Raw genomic sequence first — 20,828 nt, 5'->3', positions numbered from 1 at the left:
TAGAGGGCTTTCTTTATCGAGTTGCTTTATATGACGTTTGAAGCTTTGTGTGTTTGCTAGTTGTAAATGTCTATGTATAACGTATGTTTAATATTGTATTCAGATTTGATGAAGCTTTGATCAATATCCATCATATTCTGAATATGATTAATTTCTGTTATTGAAGCCATATTAGAGATTGCTGGACGACCACGTAGTTACAAACACGTATTCATTTCACACAGAAGCACCACGTGGATACTAATTGAAGTCAACCATTGAGTATCGTGTTGACATTTTACTTTAATTCATTAAGTTTAACAGTATTCAAGAACATTCAGAAACATCTGTCAAAACACTAGATGTTGGAAGATATATGATACCAGAAAGTTATACATCCTTTGTCTATTAATACATGTATCAAATTAATCATAAAGGTTTATTAAAATATTTGATTAAAACAAGAGATATAAATACCGGGCAGGCATCACTCGATGCATTGCAGTATCTGCAGCAAAGACTACAGGTAAGCTACAGTATACTTAAACTCTTGGAAAATTGATGTCGTATTCATGCATCCTATGCGTTCAGAGAGCATCACTGCTTCTTATCTTTGACTTAGGCGTTGTATATAACAGAACAGCTATTTGTATCACAGTTGAATGTTATGATCAGTTTTAACCAAATGAACATAACTGCCCCAAATAGCCAAAAGACACCAGTGTCGTACCTTATAGATTGGCAGAACGCATCTATTCGTAATTCCTTTGTATAAAGTGTATGTTTTCTTTGATCATATACTGAACTGAAATTCCTATAATATCGAGTGGGAATGTGTGCTGCAAAATGTTTTAATTCTGCTGGAATTTACTGTAAGTGTAAATAGTTTATTACACTTAGATAAATAGTGAATATTGCTATGTCTGACACTTTACTAAATCAACATACCCGGAGTGGGTTCGAGTATCATTTCTAATCTAAATATCGGGTATTTAATGTGATATCATACCTATTCAACAAACCTGGTTCAGAAGTACATGTTTCTTTGCCACGTTTCTCCTCAGATGAGTGTACATGTCAAACGGGAGAGAAACAATTCAGTAATATGAATGATTTCATTTGATGGTTTCATCAATTATATCATGATGTCATAATTATCATTCCAGTGTGGCGCCATGTCTGTCTCACAACTGTCAGAGTTCGCAAATCTGAAAACATGCATTGTTTATCTCCTAATTCAACCACGAGACGTATCCTGGTACATTCCATGCTGTTATCTGTACTTTACGCTCTAACGATGTCTGGTTAGGTTTACTGAATTCAAGGCCTCAGCAAAGTTATTAAAAAGTCCTATGATGTACATGTTGATTTCATTTACAAATTGGTGTACCAACGGCTAAAATGGAAGCCAATATAATTCTCTGTTTTGACGTGTACCATCCCTGTGACCAATGAAATGGTAGCCAGTCGTCTCATGCTCCACACTGTACACTACAGGCTTGCGTAGGCGTAGGCTAAAATACAGGTCGCCTTGATTATCGCCTTGATTACCTATCAGTTGCATTTACTACTGATGGAATAGCTATGTCATTTGCAATAGACGTATATACTGGTATAAAATGATTATAAATCACTGGATAATTACTTCATGCTTTAATTATCAACGTACAATAGCTGTCAGTGATTTGGAAATAATAATAATAAATCATTACAGAACAATGGCAATGCGGGGATTCGAGCTGCTGTTGATTGTACATCTTGTGTATATCCAAGGTAAGAATAACTTGTATACATATTGTTACTACTAGCAACAATATCAAGTGCTGTTGTGGCCAGATTTGAACAGAAGTCAAAGCAACTATTGGATCTTTCCAGAATTATTTACTTGGCAAGTGCAAGAGAAACTCTGGATTCCTACCAATACCTTTCGGGATTCAAAAACAAAGACTGGCTCCTTTTTAAAGTCACTCAACAGTGACAACATTCGAGAGTGCACTAACATTAATTCTAGAGCATCTTACTTATTGCTGCTGAAACCTATTTGATCCAATGTATTGACTTTCTGATTGTTAGCCAAATACTGTGTGTTTAAATATAATTATTTGATTACACATATTTTCACAGTGCTGTTGTAATCGTTGCTGGTGCTATATTCTATTCACTCCCTGTGTCTTCTTATCTTTCGTCACCTGCAGTGCCTTCGGGTTCTACAATGACAACATCTTCAGGTGCCCCTCCTACAGCCACTCCCGCGCCTCCACCAACTACGACGCCTCGTCCAACTACGACGCCTCCTCCAACGTCGCCGCCTACAACAAAAAGTTAGTTGTAATAGTAGTTTTTATAAGCTGTTTTCTCACTTGTGTATTTAAAAAAGAAGACTTTGATTCATTCGTCATTAATTCGCCATGTCTTGATTCATCAGTACAATCAGTCCAAATTACAAAGTATTCCAATTAGACAACATGATTACTTTAGAGCATTGAGATGCTGAATTGTGATGTAATATTAATATTGTATATATGAAATAAGTAATTTAGTAAGTGAAGTCATGATAAAACATGCAACCATATTGTCAATGTGTCTTCATCATACTGACATCTATTGACTAAAACAGTTGTCACCTACGTTGCATTTGCTGTTTTGTGGTATTTCATCTCCACACACTATATCATCGTAGTTAATAGTAAAAATTACTAAAAATCTTAATTTCTTTGATATACTGCAGTAGCGACGTTTCGGAACACATTCTTATACCGTTGTCAATCAAGACTGAATAATCTGTGCATAGTACAGAATTATGTATGTTTGGTGAAAAATTACTAGAAATAACAATTTATATTCATGAACGAGATTTACATGAGTGGGTACACAAAAACAAAAGGAGTATACTATTGCAACAACATGATGGACCGAGAACACATGATGAGGAAGCCACATGATTTAAGTATACACACGTGGGATGATTGGATTGATGAGATTTAATCTTACATTAAAATACTTGTTATCCATATATTGTGTCTCCTTTGTCATCCAACAACTGCTATAAACGTTTATTAAACAATTCACATTCCGAGCGCCAGACAGGTTAACAACAAGTACCATATTTTAGTATGAAGCGGCCGGGGAGTAAACCCCGGACCTTCTGTTCAGTTATTCAGTAAATGAAGTCATGAAAAATCATGACTTGTCTAACTGACATATATTGTCCACAACGGTGACTACATTTAACGCCACACATGCGTTGATCTCATACGGGTGTGTCGGGGGGTCATTGCTATCTGTTTATCTGAGTTTATTTGTTTATTTGCGTTTGAGTTGAAACAAAATTGAAGCCAAACATTCAAGGTAGATTGCTTAAATAACGATGAACAGAAGCATCCAATCTCTGTCAGGTATAAAGCACTATGTAACTTCAGATTGTTCATGTGTATATACTTTCATTCAAACAGCCTTAGACACTGGTATACAATGTACATTACAGATTAGTATATTTTGCTTTAAGATTCCGCCGAAGAGGCTTGCCCTGCAGTTGACGTGTGTTACAATGGAGGCATCTGTGAAGACGGCCCGGCCTCCGGGGAATCCTTCATGTGCAGATGTCCTTATGGAACCACTGGAAGATACTGCGAGACGGGTACGTGTGTAACTGCGTGTTGACTAGCTACCTTATACACCTGTGTATGAACGCATGAATGGAGATTCTGGATTAGAATTGGTTCCCAGCAACCGATGCTATTTGTATGAGGCGGCCCCGTGGGGACTTTGGAATAGAATTGGTTCTCAGTAACATATGCTGGTCCTGAGGCTACCAATTGGATCGGGTTGTCAGGCTCTCTGATCGTTGCTGACAATACCGATCACTGGATTGTCTGGTCCAGACTCTATTGTGTCATACAGCTTGAATATCGCTGATGGCGCTGTTAAACAGCAAACACACAGACACATACTAAATTCAAAATGTCAAATTCACTTTTACAGACACAGATACTACACACGCACAAACACTTAGAAACGCTAGAAACATATGCTCTTTATAAAAACATAAAAATAATATTTTAAATAGAATGGAATATTCATTTTGAACTGGGCATTATTTCCTTTTGTGAAACATATTTCAAACATATGAAAAATAAGTACGATGCGAAATAAAAACGACATAACCTTTCCGATATCATAGGCCGAGTCCTTTGTTTGATTCCGTCATGTTATAAACTATCTTTGGAATCCATCACACTAATGCATTCCACTAATACATCACTACATTGGTTTTCCAGCATGCGTTCAACGTAAGGTAGACCTTCTCCTGATAGAAGATGCGTCTCCGTCCGTCACGAAAACTGAAGACTACGCTGCAATGAAGGAATTTGAAGTTCAACTCATCAATGACACCCGAATAAATCTGTCTCTTTTACATGTTGCTGAGGTGGTATTTGGAAAAGAAGCTGAGGTGGGATTCCATCTAAACACCTTCCATGACAAGGGGTCCGCCCTGGCAGCCATTGCTAACGCTACCAAAGAACACGGTCCAACATTCCTTGACAAAGCTGTTAAAATAGCCGACATCAACGTGTTTAGTGAGAAAAACGGTGACCGCACTGACGCTGATAATGTCGTCATCGTGTTCACTGACGGAAGAAGCAGGAACTCTATGAACATTATCAAAGATGCTGGTGGTCTAAGGAGGAAGGCAGTTATCTATGTCGTGGCTTTGACGAAAAATCAGGCCATCGGAACCATGAATGACGTGGCGTCAAAATCCAGCCTTGTATTCACCGATAGACAGAAAGCTTTGAAGGACATCAGCGATAGTCTGACTGAGCTTACATGTCAAAGTGAAAGACCTGGAAGGAAATGAGTGGATATGATTTATAGAAATAAATACCATTCATCCTACCTATCGACATTTGCTTTGTTTTAAGTCCTCATTTGTGTTGTCTTGGTCCTTCTTCGTCGTGACTTTGGCGACATCCACAGTAGGCCAACATTCCCTTTCTAGCAATGAAAGGACAATACAAATCTAAAAGAAAATATAGAAAATATAGAAAATAGATCTTTACAGCAATTTACAGTTTATAACGAATCATTTTCAATGACAAACAGCCTGAAGCGATATTAACTCTATAAATGACCATCTGTCATTATTTTGCCTTGTCAATGTGGAACTAACGTAAAAAGGAAGACAACAGTTCGAGTACGGTCCAGAAGTCACTTACAATAATGGGAGACAATTTGAGGGGAGGTCACTTTTTCATGACAATAGTTCCGTCAAAGTGTTGTGTTCACTGCAGTGAAATATCAAGTGTTATGTTCACTGCAAATATCACTTTTCCCAACTTCAGAAACTTAGTCTCTCACACTGGAAAGTATAATAAAATGTATTATTATATATGTAAACAATATACTCTAATTATGGACTTCAAATAGTGTTGAGGTGGTGCTTCTGTGTGAAATGCATATGTGTTTGTGACCAAGTGTTCGTCAAGCAATCTCTAATATGTCTTCAAGAATATAAATTAATCACATTCTAATAATCACATGGATATTGATCATCGTTTCATCAAATCTGCAGACAAAATCAAGTACGTTTACATAGAAACTTACAACTATAACATTTCAAACATCCACAGTTTCATACATAGCAACACTGATAAATATACATTCTAAACCTCGTCGTATTTGTAATATGGGTGAAATCTTAATCCAATTCCTATACGAAAAAAGTGAGTGAGTTGGGTTTAACGCCGCTTTTAACATTATTCAAGATATATCACGATGTGTCAGCTTTATGTAGGAGGAAAACCTGAACTGATGCAGGTGTCAGACGTTTACCACTTCGGTGAAACCCACGAGCACGGGTATGGTGCTGACAAACCTAGAAACATAATCAGGGCGAACCGGGATTCGAAACCCCAATCATAGGTTTCTGGCGTACCTAAGGAACGCAACTCTGCACAGCGATTGGGCCACCTGTGTCTCCCTATACAAAATAAACAAAATGACATAAGCTTCAACCTTCAAAAAAATCAGTCAGAACCATTCGAGGAATGTGATAGGCTTTGATAGCGTTACACGATATTTCATTAAAACATTTAATCATGTTCATATTTATATCTCGCTAAATCGTCAACAGTTTACTTTGTTAAAATTAGCTGTTATTACAAGGTCCTATGGGATGACCTATTTACTGAACAAAGGTATAGTGAGAGATTGCGTTTGCACGATTCGGACTATTTCATAAGATTGCGTTTAGGAATCACTGTCAAATAGGGATGATACTACATGTTCGCAAAAAGGTGAACGTATCCTGCCTCAACAGAGGCTCCTGTCTCCAACACTTGCAAAGGTAAGTTAAGTGTTCACCTGAAAACATCGCAATGTCCGCCACATGCCTATCATTAAACGTTTTGAATTCTTTACTAAAACTTGATAAAACCTTGATCAAATAACTTTAGGGGAGGAGCCGTATCGCGCTCTTTTAAATCTATGAAGAAAGAGTATGTTCGATTGTACGTCAACTATTTCTCTTTAAATAATTGAAACTGGACCAGATGTTGCGAAACATGTACAATCCATGTTCTATATTCATTAACAGTAAGGCTCTAACTTGCACGTTGTGTGTGCATGTTTATTTCCATCAAGTTTGTTTGACATCTACTTGTCTCATATCTTTTGTATTATCACAAGCTGATAATTGCTGCTTTGGATTAGAAGTGATCCCAGATGTGTCAACATGTTGTTTTACTCGTAAGTTTCCCGAAGACACGAGTTTTAAAAAATGCGTTTTTATATTTCGACTGTTTATTTATTAAGTCAAGAGATGTTAAAATGGCTTTGATTTTACTGAAATAAGTGTCCACCTCAAAAATAATATTTTGGAATGTCCTCCACATGTCTGCCATAAAACGTTTGGAAAGCTTTGCTGAGGCTTTGAAAGTTGTAACGTGTGACGTTCTTTGAAATCTTCGTACAAGGGGCATGCCCGATTGTACCTAAAAAGGTATGGCAGGTGACATGACAGGAAAGTTTACAATTGGAAAGTTGAGGTGATCACGCTTGTAATTCAGTGTTGTGGAGAGTTTTTTTTAAAGTTTTATGCATAGATTGAAATATGAAACAAACGAGGGAGTTTCACACGTCTCTTTCAATTCTATAGTTCAGTTGGGTAAGTCAAAGGAAGGGAATTGGCTATTTGACCAATATTGAACAATATCCGATCATGGATATCCCCTGATATACCTGATTAATACAACATATGCACCTTATGCCACTATATGCGTTTGTGTGGAGGGGAAATGCAACAGGGTTGAAGATACTACATAGCACTACATATTGAATAATATTGTGCAATATACACCAATAAGTCCTACCACCACGTACATATACATTTGACTAAATTCAATTCACCAATAAAAATTAGAGTTAAATTGAACGCATTGAAAAAAAACCCATTTGTTATTGAAGACATATTAGAGATTGCTTGACGACCACGTAGTTACAAACACGTATTCATTTCACACAGAAGCACCACGTGGACACTAATTGAAGTCAATCATTGAGTATCGTGTTGACATTTTACTTTAATACATTAAATTTAACAGTATTCAAGAACATTCAGAAACGTCTGTCAAAACACTATATGTTGGAAGATATATGATACCAGAAAGTTTATATATCTTTTGTCTATCAATACATGTATCAAATTAAACATAAAGGTTTATTAAAATATTTGATTAAAACAAGAGATATAAATACCGGGCAGGCATCACTCGATGCATTGCAGTATCTGCAGCAAAGACTACAGGTAAGCTACAGTATACTTAAGCTACAGTAAGCTACAGTAAACTCTTGGAAAATTGATGTCGTATTCATGCATCCTATGTGTTCAGAGAGCACCACTGCTTCTTATCTTTGACTTGGGCGTTGTATATAACAGAACGGCTATTTGTATCACAGTTGAATGTTATGATCAGTTTGAACCAAATGAACATAACTGCCCCAGATAGCCAAAAGACACCAGTGTCGTACCTTAAAAATTGGCTGAACGCATCTATTCGTAATTCCCTTGTATGAAGTGTATGTTTTCTTTGATCATATACTGAACTGAAATTCCTATAATATCGAGTGGGAGTGTGTGCTGCAAAATGATTGGTTAGAAAACGTTGTTTAGCACGTGTATACCAAAGAGACATGTCTCTTCAACCCTCAAATCGAATGTAACAGAACATACATCACTCACATAAAAACACCTAGCATTTTTGTTTTAATTCTGCTGGAATTTACTGTAAGTGTAAATAGTTTATTACACTTAGATAAATAGTGAATATTGCTATGTCTGACACTTTTCTAAATCAACATATCCGGAGTGGGTTCGAGTATCATTTCTAAGCTAAATATCGGGTATTTAATGTGATATCATACCTATTCAACAAACCTGGTTCAGAAGTACATGTTTCTTTGTCACGTTTCTTCTGAACCTTGTCAATCAGATGAGTATCAAATGGGACAGAAAGAATTCAATGATATGAATGATTTCATTTGATGGTTTTATCAATTATATCATGATTATCATTCCAGCGTGGCGCCATGTCTGTCTCACAACTGTCAGAGTTTGCAAATCTGAAAACATGCATTGTTTATCTCCTAATTCAACCACGAGACGTATCCTGGTAGATTCCATGCTGTTATCTGTACTTTACGCTCTAAAGCCGTCTGGTTAGGTTTACTGAATTCAAGGCCTCAGTAAAGTTATTAAAAAGTCTTATGATGTACATGTCGATTTCATTTACAAATTGGTGTATCAACGGCTAAAATGGTAACCAATATAATTCTCTGTTTTGACGTGTACCATACCTGTGACCAATGAAAGGGTAGCCAGTCGTCCCATGCTCCACACTGTGCAGTACAGAGTTGCATAGGCGTTGGCTAAAATCCAGGTCGCCTTGATTATAAGATGTGCACCACATATGGCCTTTTTCGAACATCAACCTGATACACTGTGATATTTCCGAAATATTATACGAAATGGCGTTATTCCAAACCCAATCACTCCATTCAAGGCAAAGATGACTGTTAAAAGCTGAATGAACCAAACCTCCAGGCCATGCCTTTAGCTATTGGTTGCATTTACTACTGATGGAATAGCTATGTCATTTGCAATAGACGTATATACTGGTATAAAATGATTATAATCTCTGGATAATTACTTCATGCTTTAATTATCAACGTACAATAGCTGTCAGTGATTTGTTAATAATAATCATAAATCATTACAGAACAATGGCAATGCGGGGATTCGAGCTGCTGTTGATTGTACATCTTGTGTATATCCAAGGTAAGAATAACTTGTATACATATTGTTATTACTAGCAACAATATCAAGTGCTGTTGTGGCCATATTTGAACAGAAGTCAAAGCAGCTATTGGATCTTTCCAGAATTGTTTACTTGGCAAGTGCAAGAGAAACTCTGGATTCCTGCCAGCTACCAATACCTTTCGGGATTCAAAAACAAAGACTGGCTCCTTTTTGAAGTCACTCAACAGTGACAACATTCGAGAGTGCAATAACATTAATTCTAGAACATCTTACTTATTGCTGCTGAAACCTATTTGATCCAATGTATTGACTTTCTGATTGTTAGCCAAATACTGTGTGTTTAAATCTAATTATTTGATTACACATATTTTCACAGTACTGTTGTAATCGTTGCTGGTGCTATATTCTATTCACTCCCTGTGTCTTCTTATCTTTCGTCACCTGCAGTGCCTTCGGGTTCTACAATGACAACATCTTCAGGTGTCCGTACTACAGCCACTCCCGCGCCTCCACCAACTACGGAGCCTCGTCCAACTACGACGCCCGTTCCAACGTCGCCGCCTACCACTAATAGTTAGTAGTAATAATTTAGTAGTTTTTATTAGCTGTTTTCTCACTTGTGTATTTAAAAATGCAGACTCTGAGTCATTCGTCGTTAATTCGCCATGTCTTGATTCATCAGTACAATCAGTCCAAATTACACAGTATTCCAAATAGACAACATGATTACTATAGAACACTGAGATGCTGAATTGTGATGTAATATTAATGAAACAAGTTATTTAGTAAATGAAGTCATGATAAAACATGCAACCATATTGTCCATGTGTCTTCATCATACTGACATCTATTGACTAAAACAGTTGTCACCTACGTTGCATTTGCCTTTTTGTGGTATTTCATCTCCACACACTATATCACCGTAGTTAATAATATAATAACACTAACAATCTTAATTTCTTTGATATAGTGCAGTAGCGACGTTTCGGTATACATTCTTATACCGTTGTCAATCAAGACTGAATAATCTGTGCATAGTACAGAATTGTGTATGTTTGGTGAAGGATTACTAGAAACAACAATTTATATTCATGAACGAGATTTACATGAATGGGTAAACAAAAACAACAGGAGTATACTATTGCAACAACATGATGGACGAAGAACTCATGATGAGGAAGCCACATGATTTAAGTATACACACGTGGAATGATTGGATTGAGGAGATTTAATCTTATATTAAAATACTTGTTATCCATATATTGTGTCTCCTTTGTCATCCGTCAACTTCTATAAACGTTTATAAAACAATTCACATTTAGGGTAATGTTCTTTATAACGAAGAACTGAAACAGCCAAATACTGTGTGTTCAAATATAATTATTTGATTACTCATAGTTTCACAGTACTGTTGTAATCGTTGCTGGTGCTATATTCTATTCACTCCCTGCGTCTTCTGATCTTTCGTCACCTGCAGTGCCTTTGGGTTCTACAATGACATCATATTCAAGTTACGGTAGTTCAGCCGCTTCCGCGCCTCCACCAACTTCGGCGCCTCGACCAACTATGACAACCAATAGTAAGTAATAATAGTAGTTGTTATCAGCTGTTTTCTCACTTGTGTATTTAAAAAAAAGAAGACTGTGACTAATTCGTCGTTAATTCGCCATGTCTTGATTCATCAGTACAATCATTCCAAATTACACAGTATTCCAATTAGACAACATGATTACTTTAGAGCACTGAGATGCTGAATTGTGATGTAATATTAATGAAACAAGTTATTTAGTAAATGAAGTCATGAATAATCTGTGCATAGTACAGAATTATGTATGTTTGGTGAAAGATTACTAGAAACAACAATTTATATTCATGAACGAGATTTACATGAATGGGTAAACAAAAACAACAGGAGTATACTATTGCAACAACATGATGGACCGAGAACACATGATGAGGAAGCCACATGATTAAGTATACACACGTGGAATGATTGGATTGAGGAGATTTAATCTTATATCAAAATACTTGTTATCCATATATTGTGTCTCCTTTGTCATCCGCCAACTTCTGTAAACGTTTATAAAACAATTCACATATAGGGTAATTTTCTTCATAATGAAGAACTGAAACATCCAAATACTTTGTGTTTAATATATAATTATTTGATTACACATATTTTCACAGTACTGTTGTAATCGTTGCTGGTGCTATATTCTATTCACTCCCTGTGTCTTCTGATCTTTCGTCACCTGCAGTGCCTTTGGGTTCTACAATGACATCATATTCAAGTTACGGTAGTTCAGCCGCTTCCGCGCCTCCACCAACTTCGGCGCCTCGACCAACTATGACAACCAATAGTAAGTAATAATAGTAGTTGTTATCAGCTGTTTTCTCACTTGTGTATTTAAAAAAAAGAAGACTCTGATTCATTCGTCGTTAATTCGCCATGTCTTGATTCATCAGTACAATCATTCCAAATTACACAGTATTCCAATTAGACAACATGATTACTTTAGAGCACTGAGATGCTGAATTGTGATGTTAAATTAATGAAACAAGTTATTTAGTAAATGAAGTCATGAATAATCTGTGCATAGTACAGAATTATGTATGTTTGGTGAAAGATTACTAGAAATAACAATTTATATTCATGAACGAGATTTACATGAATGGGTAAACAAAAACAACAGGAGTATACTATTGCAACAACATGATGGACCGAGAACACATGATGAGGAAGCCACATGATTAAGTATACACACGTGGAATGATTGGATTGAGGAGATTTAATCTTATATCAAAATACTTGTTATCCATATATTGTGTCTCCTTTGTCATCCGCCAACTTCTGTAAACGTTTATAAAACAATTCACATATAGGGTAATTTTCTTCATAACGAAGAACTGAAACATCCAAATACTTTGTGTTTAAATATAATTATTTGATTACACATATTTTCACAGTACTGTTGTAATCGTTGCTGGTGCTATATTCTATTCACTCCCTGTGTCTTCTGATCTTTCGTCACCTGCAGTGCCTTCGGGTTCTACAATGACAACATCTTCAGGTGCCCGTACTACAGCCACTCCCGCGCCTCCACCAACTACGACGCCTCGTCCAACTACGACCCCTCCTCCAACGTCACCGCCTACAACAAATAGTTAGTAGTAATAGTAGTTGTTATCAGCTGTTTTCTCACTTGTGTATTTAAAAAAAAGAAGACTCTGATTCATTCGTCGTTAATTCGCCATGTCTTGATTCATCAGTACAATCATTCCAAATTACACAGTATTCCAATTAGACAACATGATTACTTTAGAGCACTGAGATGCTGAATTGTGATGTAATATTAATGAAACAAGTTATTTAGTAAATGAAGTCATGAATAATCTGTGCATAGTACAGAATTATGTATGTTTGGTGAAAGATTACTAGAAATAACAATTTATATTCATGAACGAGATTTACATGAATGGGTAAACAAAAACAACAGGAGTATACTATTGCAACAACATGATGGACCGAGAACACATGATGAGGAAGCCACATGATTAAGTATACACACGTGGAATGATTGGATTGAGGAGATTTAATCTTATATCAAAATACTTGTTATCCATATATTGTGTCTCCTTTGTCATCCGCCAACTTCTGTAAACGTTTATAAAACAATTCACATATAGGGTAATTTTCTTCATAATGAAGAACTGAAACATCCAAATACTTTGTGTTTAATATATAATTATTTGATTACACATATTTTCACAGTACTGTTGTAATCGTTGCTGGTGCTATATTCTATTCACTCCCTGTGTCTTCTGATCTTTCGTCACCTGCAGTGCCTTTGGGTTCTACAATGACATCATATTCAAGTTACGGTAGTTCAGCCGCTTCCGCGCCTCCACCAACTTCGGCGCCTCGACCAACTATGACAACCAATAGTAAGTAATAATAGTAGTTGTTATCAGCTGTTTTCTCACTTGTGTATTTAAAAAAAAGAAGACTCTGATTCATTCGTCGTTAATTCGCCATGTCTTGATTCATCAGTACAATCATTCCAAATTACACAGTATTCCAATTAGACAACATGATTACTTTAGAGCACTGAGATGCTGAATTGTGATGTAATATTAATGAAACAAGTTATTTAGTAAATGAAGTCATGAATAATCTGTGCATAGTACAGAATTATGTATGTTTGGTGAAAGATTACTAGAAATAACAATTTATATTCATGAACGAGATTTACATGAATGGGTAAACAAAAACAACAGGAGTATACTATTGCAACAACATGATGGACCGAGAACACATGATGAGGAAGCCACATGATTAAGTATACACACGTGGAATGATTGGATTGAGGAGATTTAATCTTATATCAAAATACTTGTTATCCATATATTGTGTCTCCTTTGTCATCCGCCAACTTCTGTAAACGTTTATAAAACAATTCACATATAGGGTAATTTTCTTCATAATGAAGAACTGAAACATCCAAATACTTTGTGTTTAATATATAATTATTTGATTACACATATTTTCACAGTACTGTTGTAATCGTTGCTGGTGCTATATTCTATTCACTCCCTGTGTCTTCTGATCTTTCGTCACCTGCAGTGCCTTTGGGTTCTACAATGACATCATATTCAAGTTACGGTAGTTCAGCCGCTTCCGCGCCTCCACCAACTTCGGCGCCTCGACCAACTATGACAACCAATAGTAAGTAATAATAGTAGTTGTTATCAGCTGTTTTCTCACTTGTGTATTTAAAAAAAAGAAGACTCTGATTCATTCGTCGTTAATTCGCCATGTCTTGATTCATCAGTACAATCATTCCAAATTACACAGTATTCCAATTAGACAACATGATTACTTTAGAGCACTGAGATGCTGAATTGTGATGTAATATTAATGAAACAAGTTATTTAGTAAATGAAGTCATGAATAATCTGTGCATAGTACAGAATTATGTATGTTTGGTGAAAGATTACTAGAAATAACAATTTATATTCATGAACGAGATTTACATGAATGGGTAAACAAAAACAACAGGAGTATACTATTGCAACAACATGATGGACCGAGAACACATGATGAGGAAGCCACATGATTAAGTATACACACGTGGAATGATTGGATTGAGGAGATTTAATCTTATATCAAAATACTTGTTATCCATATATTGTGTCTCCTTTGTCATCCGCCAACTTCTGTAAACGTTTATAAAACAATTCACATATAGGGTAATTTTCTTCATAACGAAGAACTGAAACATCCAAATACTTTGTGTTTAAATATAATTATTTGATTACACATATTTTCACAGTACTGTTGTAATCGTTGCTGGTGCTATATTCTATTCACTCCCTGTGTCTTCTGATCTTTCGTCACCTGCAGTGCCTTTGGGTTCTACAATGACATCATATTCAAGTTACGGTAGTTCAGCCGCTTCCGCGCCTCCACCAACTTCGGCGCCTCGTCCAACTATGACGCCTCCTCCAACGTCGCCGCCTTCAACCAATAGTTAGTAGTAATAGTAGTTTTTATAAGCTGTTTTCTCACTTGTATATTTTAAAAAAAAGGACTCTGATTCATTCGTCGTTAATTCGCCATGTCTTGATTCATCAATACAATCAGTCCAAATTACACAGTATTCCAATTAGACAACATGATTACTTTAGAGCATTGAGATTCTGAATTGTGATGTAATATTAATGAAACAAGTTATTTAGTAAATGAAGTCATGAATAATCTGTGCATAGTACAGAATTATGTATGTTTGGTGAAAGATTACTAGAAGCAACAATACATATTCATGAACGAGATTCACATGAATGGGTAAACAAAAACAACAGGAGTATACTATTGCAACAACATGATGGACCGAGAACACATGATGAGGAAGCCACATGATTAAGTATACACACGTGGAATGATTGGATTGAGGAGATTTAATCTTATATCAAAATACTTGTTATCCATATATTGTGTCTCCTTTGTCATCCGCCAACTTCTGTAAACGTTTATAAAACAATTCACATATAGGGTAATTTTCTTCATAACGAAGAACTGAAACATCCAAATACTTTGTGTTTAAATATAATTATTTGATTACACATATTTTCACAGTACTGTTGTAATCGTTGCTGGTGCTATATTCTATTCACTCCCTGTGTCTTCTGATCTTTCGTCACCTGCAGTGCCTTTGGGTTCTACAATGACATATTCAAGTTACGGTAGTTCAGCCGCTTCCGCGCCTCCACCAACTTCGGCGCCTCGTCCAACTATGACGCCTCCTCCAACGTCGCCGCCTTCAACCAATAGTTAGTAGTAATAGTAGTTTTTATAAGCTGTTTTCTCACTTGTATATTTTAAAAAAAAGGACTCTGATTCATTCGTCGTTAATTCGCCATGTCTTGATTCATCAATACAATCAGTCCAAATTACACAGTATTCCAATTAGACAACATGATTACTTTAGAGCATTGAGATTCTGAATTGTGATGTAATATTAATGAAACAAGTTATTTAGTAAATGAAGTCATGAATAATCTGTGCATAGTACAGAATTATGTATGTTTGGTGAAAGATTACTAGAAGCAACAATACATATTCATGAACGAGATTCACATGAATGGGTAAACAAAAACAACAGGAGTATACTATTGCAACAACATGATGGACCGAGAACACATGATGAGGAAGCCACATGATTAAGTATACACACGTGGAATGATTGGATTGAGGAGATTTAATCTTATATCAAAATACTTGTTATCCATATATTGTGTCTCCTTTGTCATCCGCCAACTTCTGTAAACGTTTATAAAACAATTCACATATAGGGTAATTTTCTTCATAACGAAGAACTGAAACATCCAAATACTTTGTGTTTAAATATAATTATTTGATTACACATATTTTCACAGTACTGTTGTAATCGTTGCTGGTGCTATATTCTATTCACTCCCTGTGTCTTCTGATCTTTCGTCACCTGCAGTGCCTTTGGGTTCTACAATGACATATTCAAGTTACGGTAGTTCAGCCGCTTCCGCGCCTCCACCAACTTCGGCGCCTCGTCCAACTATGACGCCTCCTCCAACGTCGCCGCCTTCAACCAATAGTTAGTAGTAATAGTAGTTTTTATAAGCTGTTTTCTCACTTGTATATTTTAAAAAAAAGGACTCTGATTCATTCGTCGTTAATTCGCCATGTCTTGATTCATCAATACAATCAGTCCAAATTACACAGTATTCCAATTAGACAACATGATTACTTTAGAGCATTGAGATTCTGAATTGTGATGTAATATTAATGAAACAAGTTATTTAGTAAATGAAGTCATGAATAATCTGTGCATAGTACAGAATTATGTATGTTTGGTGAAAGATTACTAGAAGCAACAATACATATTCATGAACGAGATTTACATGAATGGGTAAACAAAAACAACAGGAGTATACTATTGCAACAACATGATGGACCGAGAACACATGATGAGGAAGCCACATGATTAAGTATACACACGTGGAATGATTGGATTGATGAGATTTAATCTTATATTAAAATACTTGTTATCCATATATTGTGTCTCCTTTGTCATCCGTCAACTTCTATAAACGTTTATTAAACAATTCACATTCCGAGCGCCAGACAGGTTAACAACAAGTACCATCTTTTAACGTCTTTTGGTATGAAGCGGCCGGGGAGTAAACCCCGGTCCTTCTGTTCAGTTATTCAGTAAATGAAGTCATGAAAAATTAACGCCACACATGCGTTGATCTCATACAGGTGTGTCGGGGGTTCATTGCTATCTGTTTATCTGAGTTTATTTGTTTATTTGCGTTTGAGTTGAAACAAAATTGAAGCCAAACATTCAAGGTAGATTGATTAAATAACGATGAACAGAAGCATCCAATCTCTGTCAGGTATAAAGCACTATGTACCTTCAGATTGATCCCGCAAATATACATTCATTCAAACAGCCTTTGACACTGGTATACAATGTACATTACAGATTAGTATATTTTGCTTTAAGATTCCGCCGAAGAGGCTTGCCCTGCAGTTGACGTGTGTGTCAATGGAGGCATCTGTGAAGACGGCCCGGCCTCCGGGGAATCCTTCATGTGCAGATGTCCTTATGGAACCACTGGAAGATTCTGCGAGACGGGTACGTGTGTAACTGCGTGTTGACTAGCTACCTTATACACCTGTGTATGAAGGCATGAATGGAGATTCTGGATTAGAATTGGTTCCCAGCAACCTATGCTATTTGTATGAGGCGGCCCCGTTGGGACTTTGGAATAGAATTGGTTCTCAGTAACATATGCTGGTCCTGAGGCTCCCAAATGGATCGGGTTGTCAGGCTCTCTGATCGTTGCTGACAATACCGATCACTGGATTGTCTGGTCCAGACTCTATTATGTCATACAGCTTGAATATTGTTGAGGGCGCTGTTAAACAGCAAACACACAGACACATACTAAATTCAAAATGTCAAATCCACTTTTACACACACAGATACTACACACGCACAAACACTTAGAAACGCTAGAAACATATGCTCGTTATAAAAACATAAGAATAATATTTTAAATAGAATGGAATAATTTATTTTGAAGTGGGCATTATTTCCTTTTGTAAAACATATTTCAAACATATGAAAAATAAGTACGATGCGAAATAAAAACGACATAACCTTTCCGATATCATAGGCCGAGTCCTTTGTTTGATTCCGTCATGTCATAAACTATCTTTGGAATCCATCACACTTATGCATTCCACTAATACATCACTACATTGGTTTTCCAGCATGCGTTCAACGTAAGGTAGACCTTCTCCTGATAGAAGATGCGTCTCCGTCCGTCACGAAAACTGAAGACTACGCTGCAATGAAGGAATTTGAAGTTCAACTCATCAATGATACCCGAATAAATCTGTCTCTTTTACATGTTGCTGAGGTGGTATTTGGAAAAGAAGCTGAGGTGGGATTCCATCTAAACACCTTCCAAGACAAGGGGTCCGCCCTGGCAGCCATTGCTAACGCTACCAAAGAACACGGTCCAACATTCCTTGACAAAGCTGTTAAAATAGCCGACATCAACGTGTTTAGTGAGAAAAACGGTGACCGCACTGACGCTGATAATGTCGTCATCGTGTTCACTGACGGAAGAAGCAGAAACACTATGAACATTATCAAAGATGCTGGTGGTCTAAGGAGGAAGGCAGTTATCTATGTCGTGGCTTTGACGAAAAATCAGGCCATCGGAACCATGAAGGACGTGGCGTCAAAATCCAGCCTTGTATTCACCGATAGACAGAAAGCTTTGAAGGACATCAGCGATAGTCTGACTGAGCTTACATGTCAAAGTGAAAGACCTGGAAGGAAATGAGTGGATATGATTTATAGAAATAAATACCATTCATCCTACCTATCGACATTTGCTTTGTTTTAAGTCCTCATTTGTGTTGTCTTGGTCCTCCTTCGTCGTGACTTTCCGACGACATCCACAGTAGGCCAACATTCCCTTTCTAGCAAGGAAAGGACAATACAAATCTAAAAGGAAATATAGAAAATATAGAAAATAGATCTTTTAGTCAAATGTTCTCTTTAGAGAAGTAAGATACAAGTTCATTAATTAATGTAAACATATTTTCTATGAATACCATGAAGGGTTGGGAAGTTTCTTGGTAAAAAATATCTCGTTATGCCGAAGACATAGGTTCGTTTCCCAACATGGATACAACTTGTGAAAGCCATTTCTGGTGTCCCCGCACGTGATATTGCTGGAAGATTGCTAAAACCCACACTCACTCACTCACTCACTATGAATTACAAGAGGCAATAACTCGTATATACCAGGCATCACATGTTAAATGTTTTATATGGACACATTACTGCCAAGTTCATAACAATTAATTTTAGGGTTACAATGAAGGCGTTTGACAATTGTTGTGATGCTTGATGGCAATTACTCAGTAGCTGTGATACAAGTGAGTTTGGTTATACATCTTTTTAAAGTATTTCAGTTATATCACAGTTTATCAATGACTGCCTGCTAATTGAGGCGTCTCAGAAGAATGTCAACAACCATGGGATCATAATCATGATGTGTTCCAACATATAGTGTTTGACATATGTTTCTGAATGTTCTTGAATACTGTCAATAATATCGAGGATAGTTCATGTGTCGAGTGAAATATCATGCTTCTCTCATCTAGTGACGGGGGCAGAGATGAGATATCTTCACAACCCCTTGTATTTGCGACTAACAAAGTAGTTTCTTAAGAAATATAAACAAAAGCAATAAAAATTATTTATGGGCATGAAAATCCTGTATCATACATATAGATATGATTATATACAAAATAAACTTTAACAAAAAAAATGCATGTACTTGAAAACTACCAAACCGTTGTTGGAAAGGAAAGACTAGACGCTGGTCAAGTAACAAGAATGGCGCTTTGGAAAACGAACAGTCTCGATTGACAAATTAAGTCAGCAATTTACAGTGTATAACGAATCATTTTCAATGACAAACGGCCTGCAGCGATATTAATTCTATAAATAGAAGTAACGTAAAAAGGAAGTCAACAGTTTGTGGACGGGCCGGAAGACACTTACGATAATGGGAGACAATTTGAAGGGAGGTAACTCTTTTATGACAATAGTCCCGTCAAAGTGTTATGTTCACTGCAGTGAAATATCAAGTGTATTGTTCACTGCAGTGAAATATCAAGTGTTATGTTCACTGCAAATATCACTTTTCCCAGCTTCAGACAACTTAGTCTTTCACTCTGAAATGTATAATAAAATGTATTATTATATATGTAAACAATATACTCTAATTATGGACTTCAAATAATGTTGAGGTGGTTCTTCTGTGTGAAATGCATACGTGTTTGTGAGCAAGTGTTCGTCAAGCAATCTCTAATATGTTCAAGAATATAAATTAATAACATTCCAATAATGACATGGATATTGATCATCGTTTCATCAAATCTGCAGACAAAATCAAGTACGTTTACATAGAAACTTACAACTATAACATTTCAAACATCCACAGTTCCATACACAGCAACACTGATAAATATACATTCTAAACCTCGTCGTATTTGTGATATAGGTGAAATCTGAATCCAATTCCTGTACGAAAAAGTGAGTGAGTTGGGTTTAACGCCGCTTTTAACATTATTCAAGTTATATCACGATGTGTCAGCTTAATGTAGAAGGAAAACCCGAGGTGATGCAGGTGTCAGACGTTTACCACTTCGGTGAAACCCACGGGCACGGGTATTATGCTGACAAACCTAGAAACATAATTGGGGCGAACCGGGATTCGAACCCCCAATCATAGGTTTCTGGCGTACCCAAGGGACGCAACTCTGCACAGCGATTCCCGGCGCCATAGACGACTGGGCCACCCGTGTCCCCCTAAACAAAAGAAACAAAATGATATAAGCTATAGCCTTCACAAAAGTCAGTCAGAACAATTCGAGGAATGTGATAGGCTCTGATAACGTGAC

At 36.6% G+C, this 20,828-nt stretch overlaps 2 protein-coding genes across 2 annotated transcripts; both read left to right on the top strand.

The window, feature by feature from the left end:
* Positions 1 to 473: 473 nt before the first annotated feature.
* LOC139477299 (cartilage matrix protein-like) lies at positions 474 to 4,837 on the top strand. Its single transcript, XM_071259854.1, has 5 exons — positions 474 to 505; positions 1,694 to 1,752; positions 2,175 to 2,300; positions 3,485 to 3,616; positions 4,257 to 4,837. The coding sequence occupies exons 1-5, from the start codon at positions 474 to 476 to the stop codon at positions 4,835 to 4,837; spliced, it is 930 nt and encodes a 309-aa protein (XP_071115955.1).
* Positions 4,838 to 7,751: 2,914 nt separating this feature from the next.
* LOC139477309 (cartilage matrix protein-like) lies at positions 7,752 to 18,694 on the top strand. The gene is made up of 5 exons (XM_071259864.1): positions 7,752 to 7,783; positions 9,255 to 9,313; positions 12,334 to 12,459; positions 17,341 to 17,472; positions 18,114 to 18,694. The coding sequence occupies exons 1-5, from the start codon at positions 7,752 to 7,754 to the stop codon at positions 18,692 to 18,694; spliced, it is 930 nt and encodes a 309-aa protein (XP_071115965.1).
* Positions 18,695 to 20,828: the final 2,134 nt, after the last annotated feature.

Source organism: Haliotis cracherodii, unplaced genomic scaffold, assembly GCF_022045235.1.
Source record: "Haliotis cracherodii isolate W230 unplaced genomic scaffold, xgHalCrac1.p SCAF_33, whole genome shotgun sequence".
Classification (NCBI taxonomy): domain Eukaryota; kingdom Metazoa; phylum Mollusca; class Gastropoda; order Lepetellida; family Haliotidae; genus Haliotis; species Haliotis cracherodii.
This window is presented reverse-complemented; position numbering and strand designations above follow the sequence as displayed.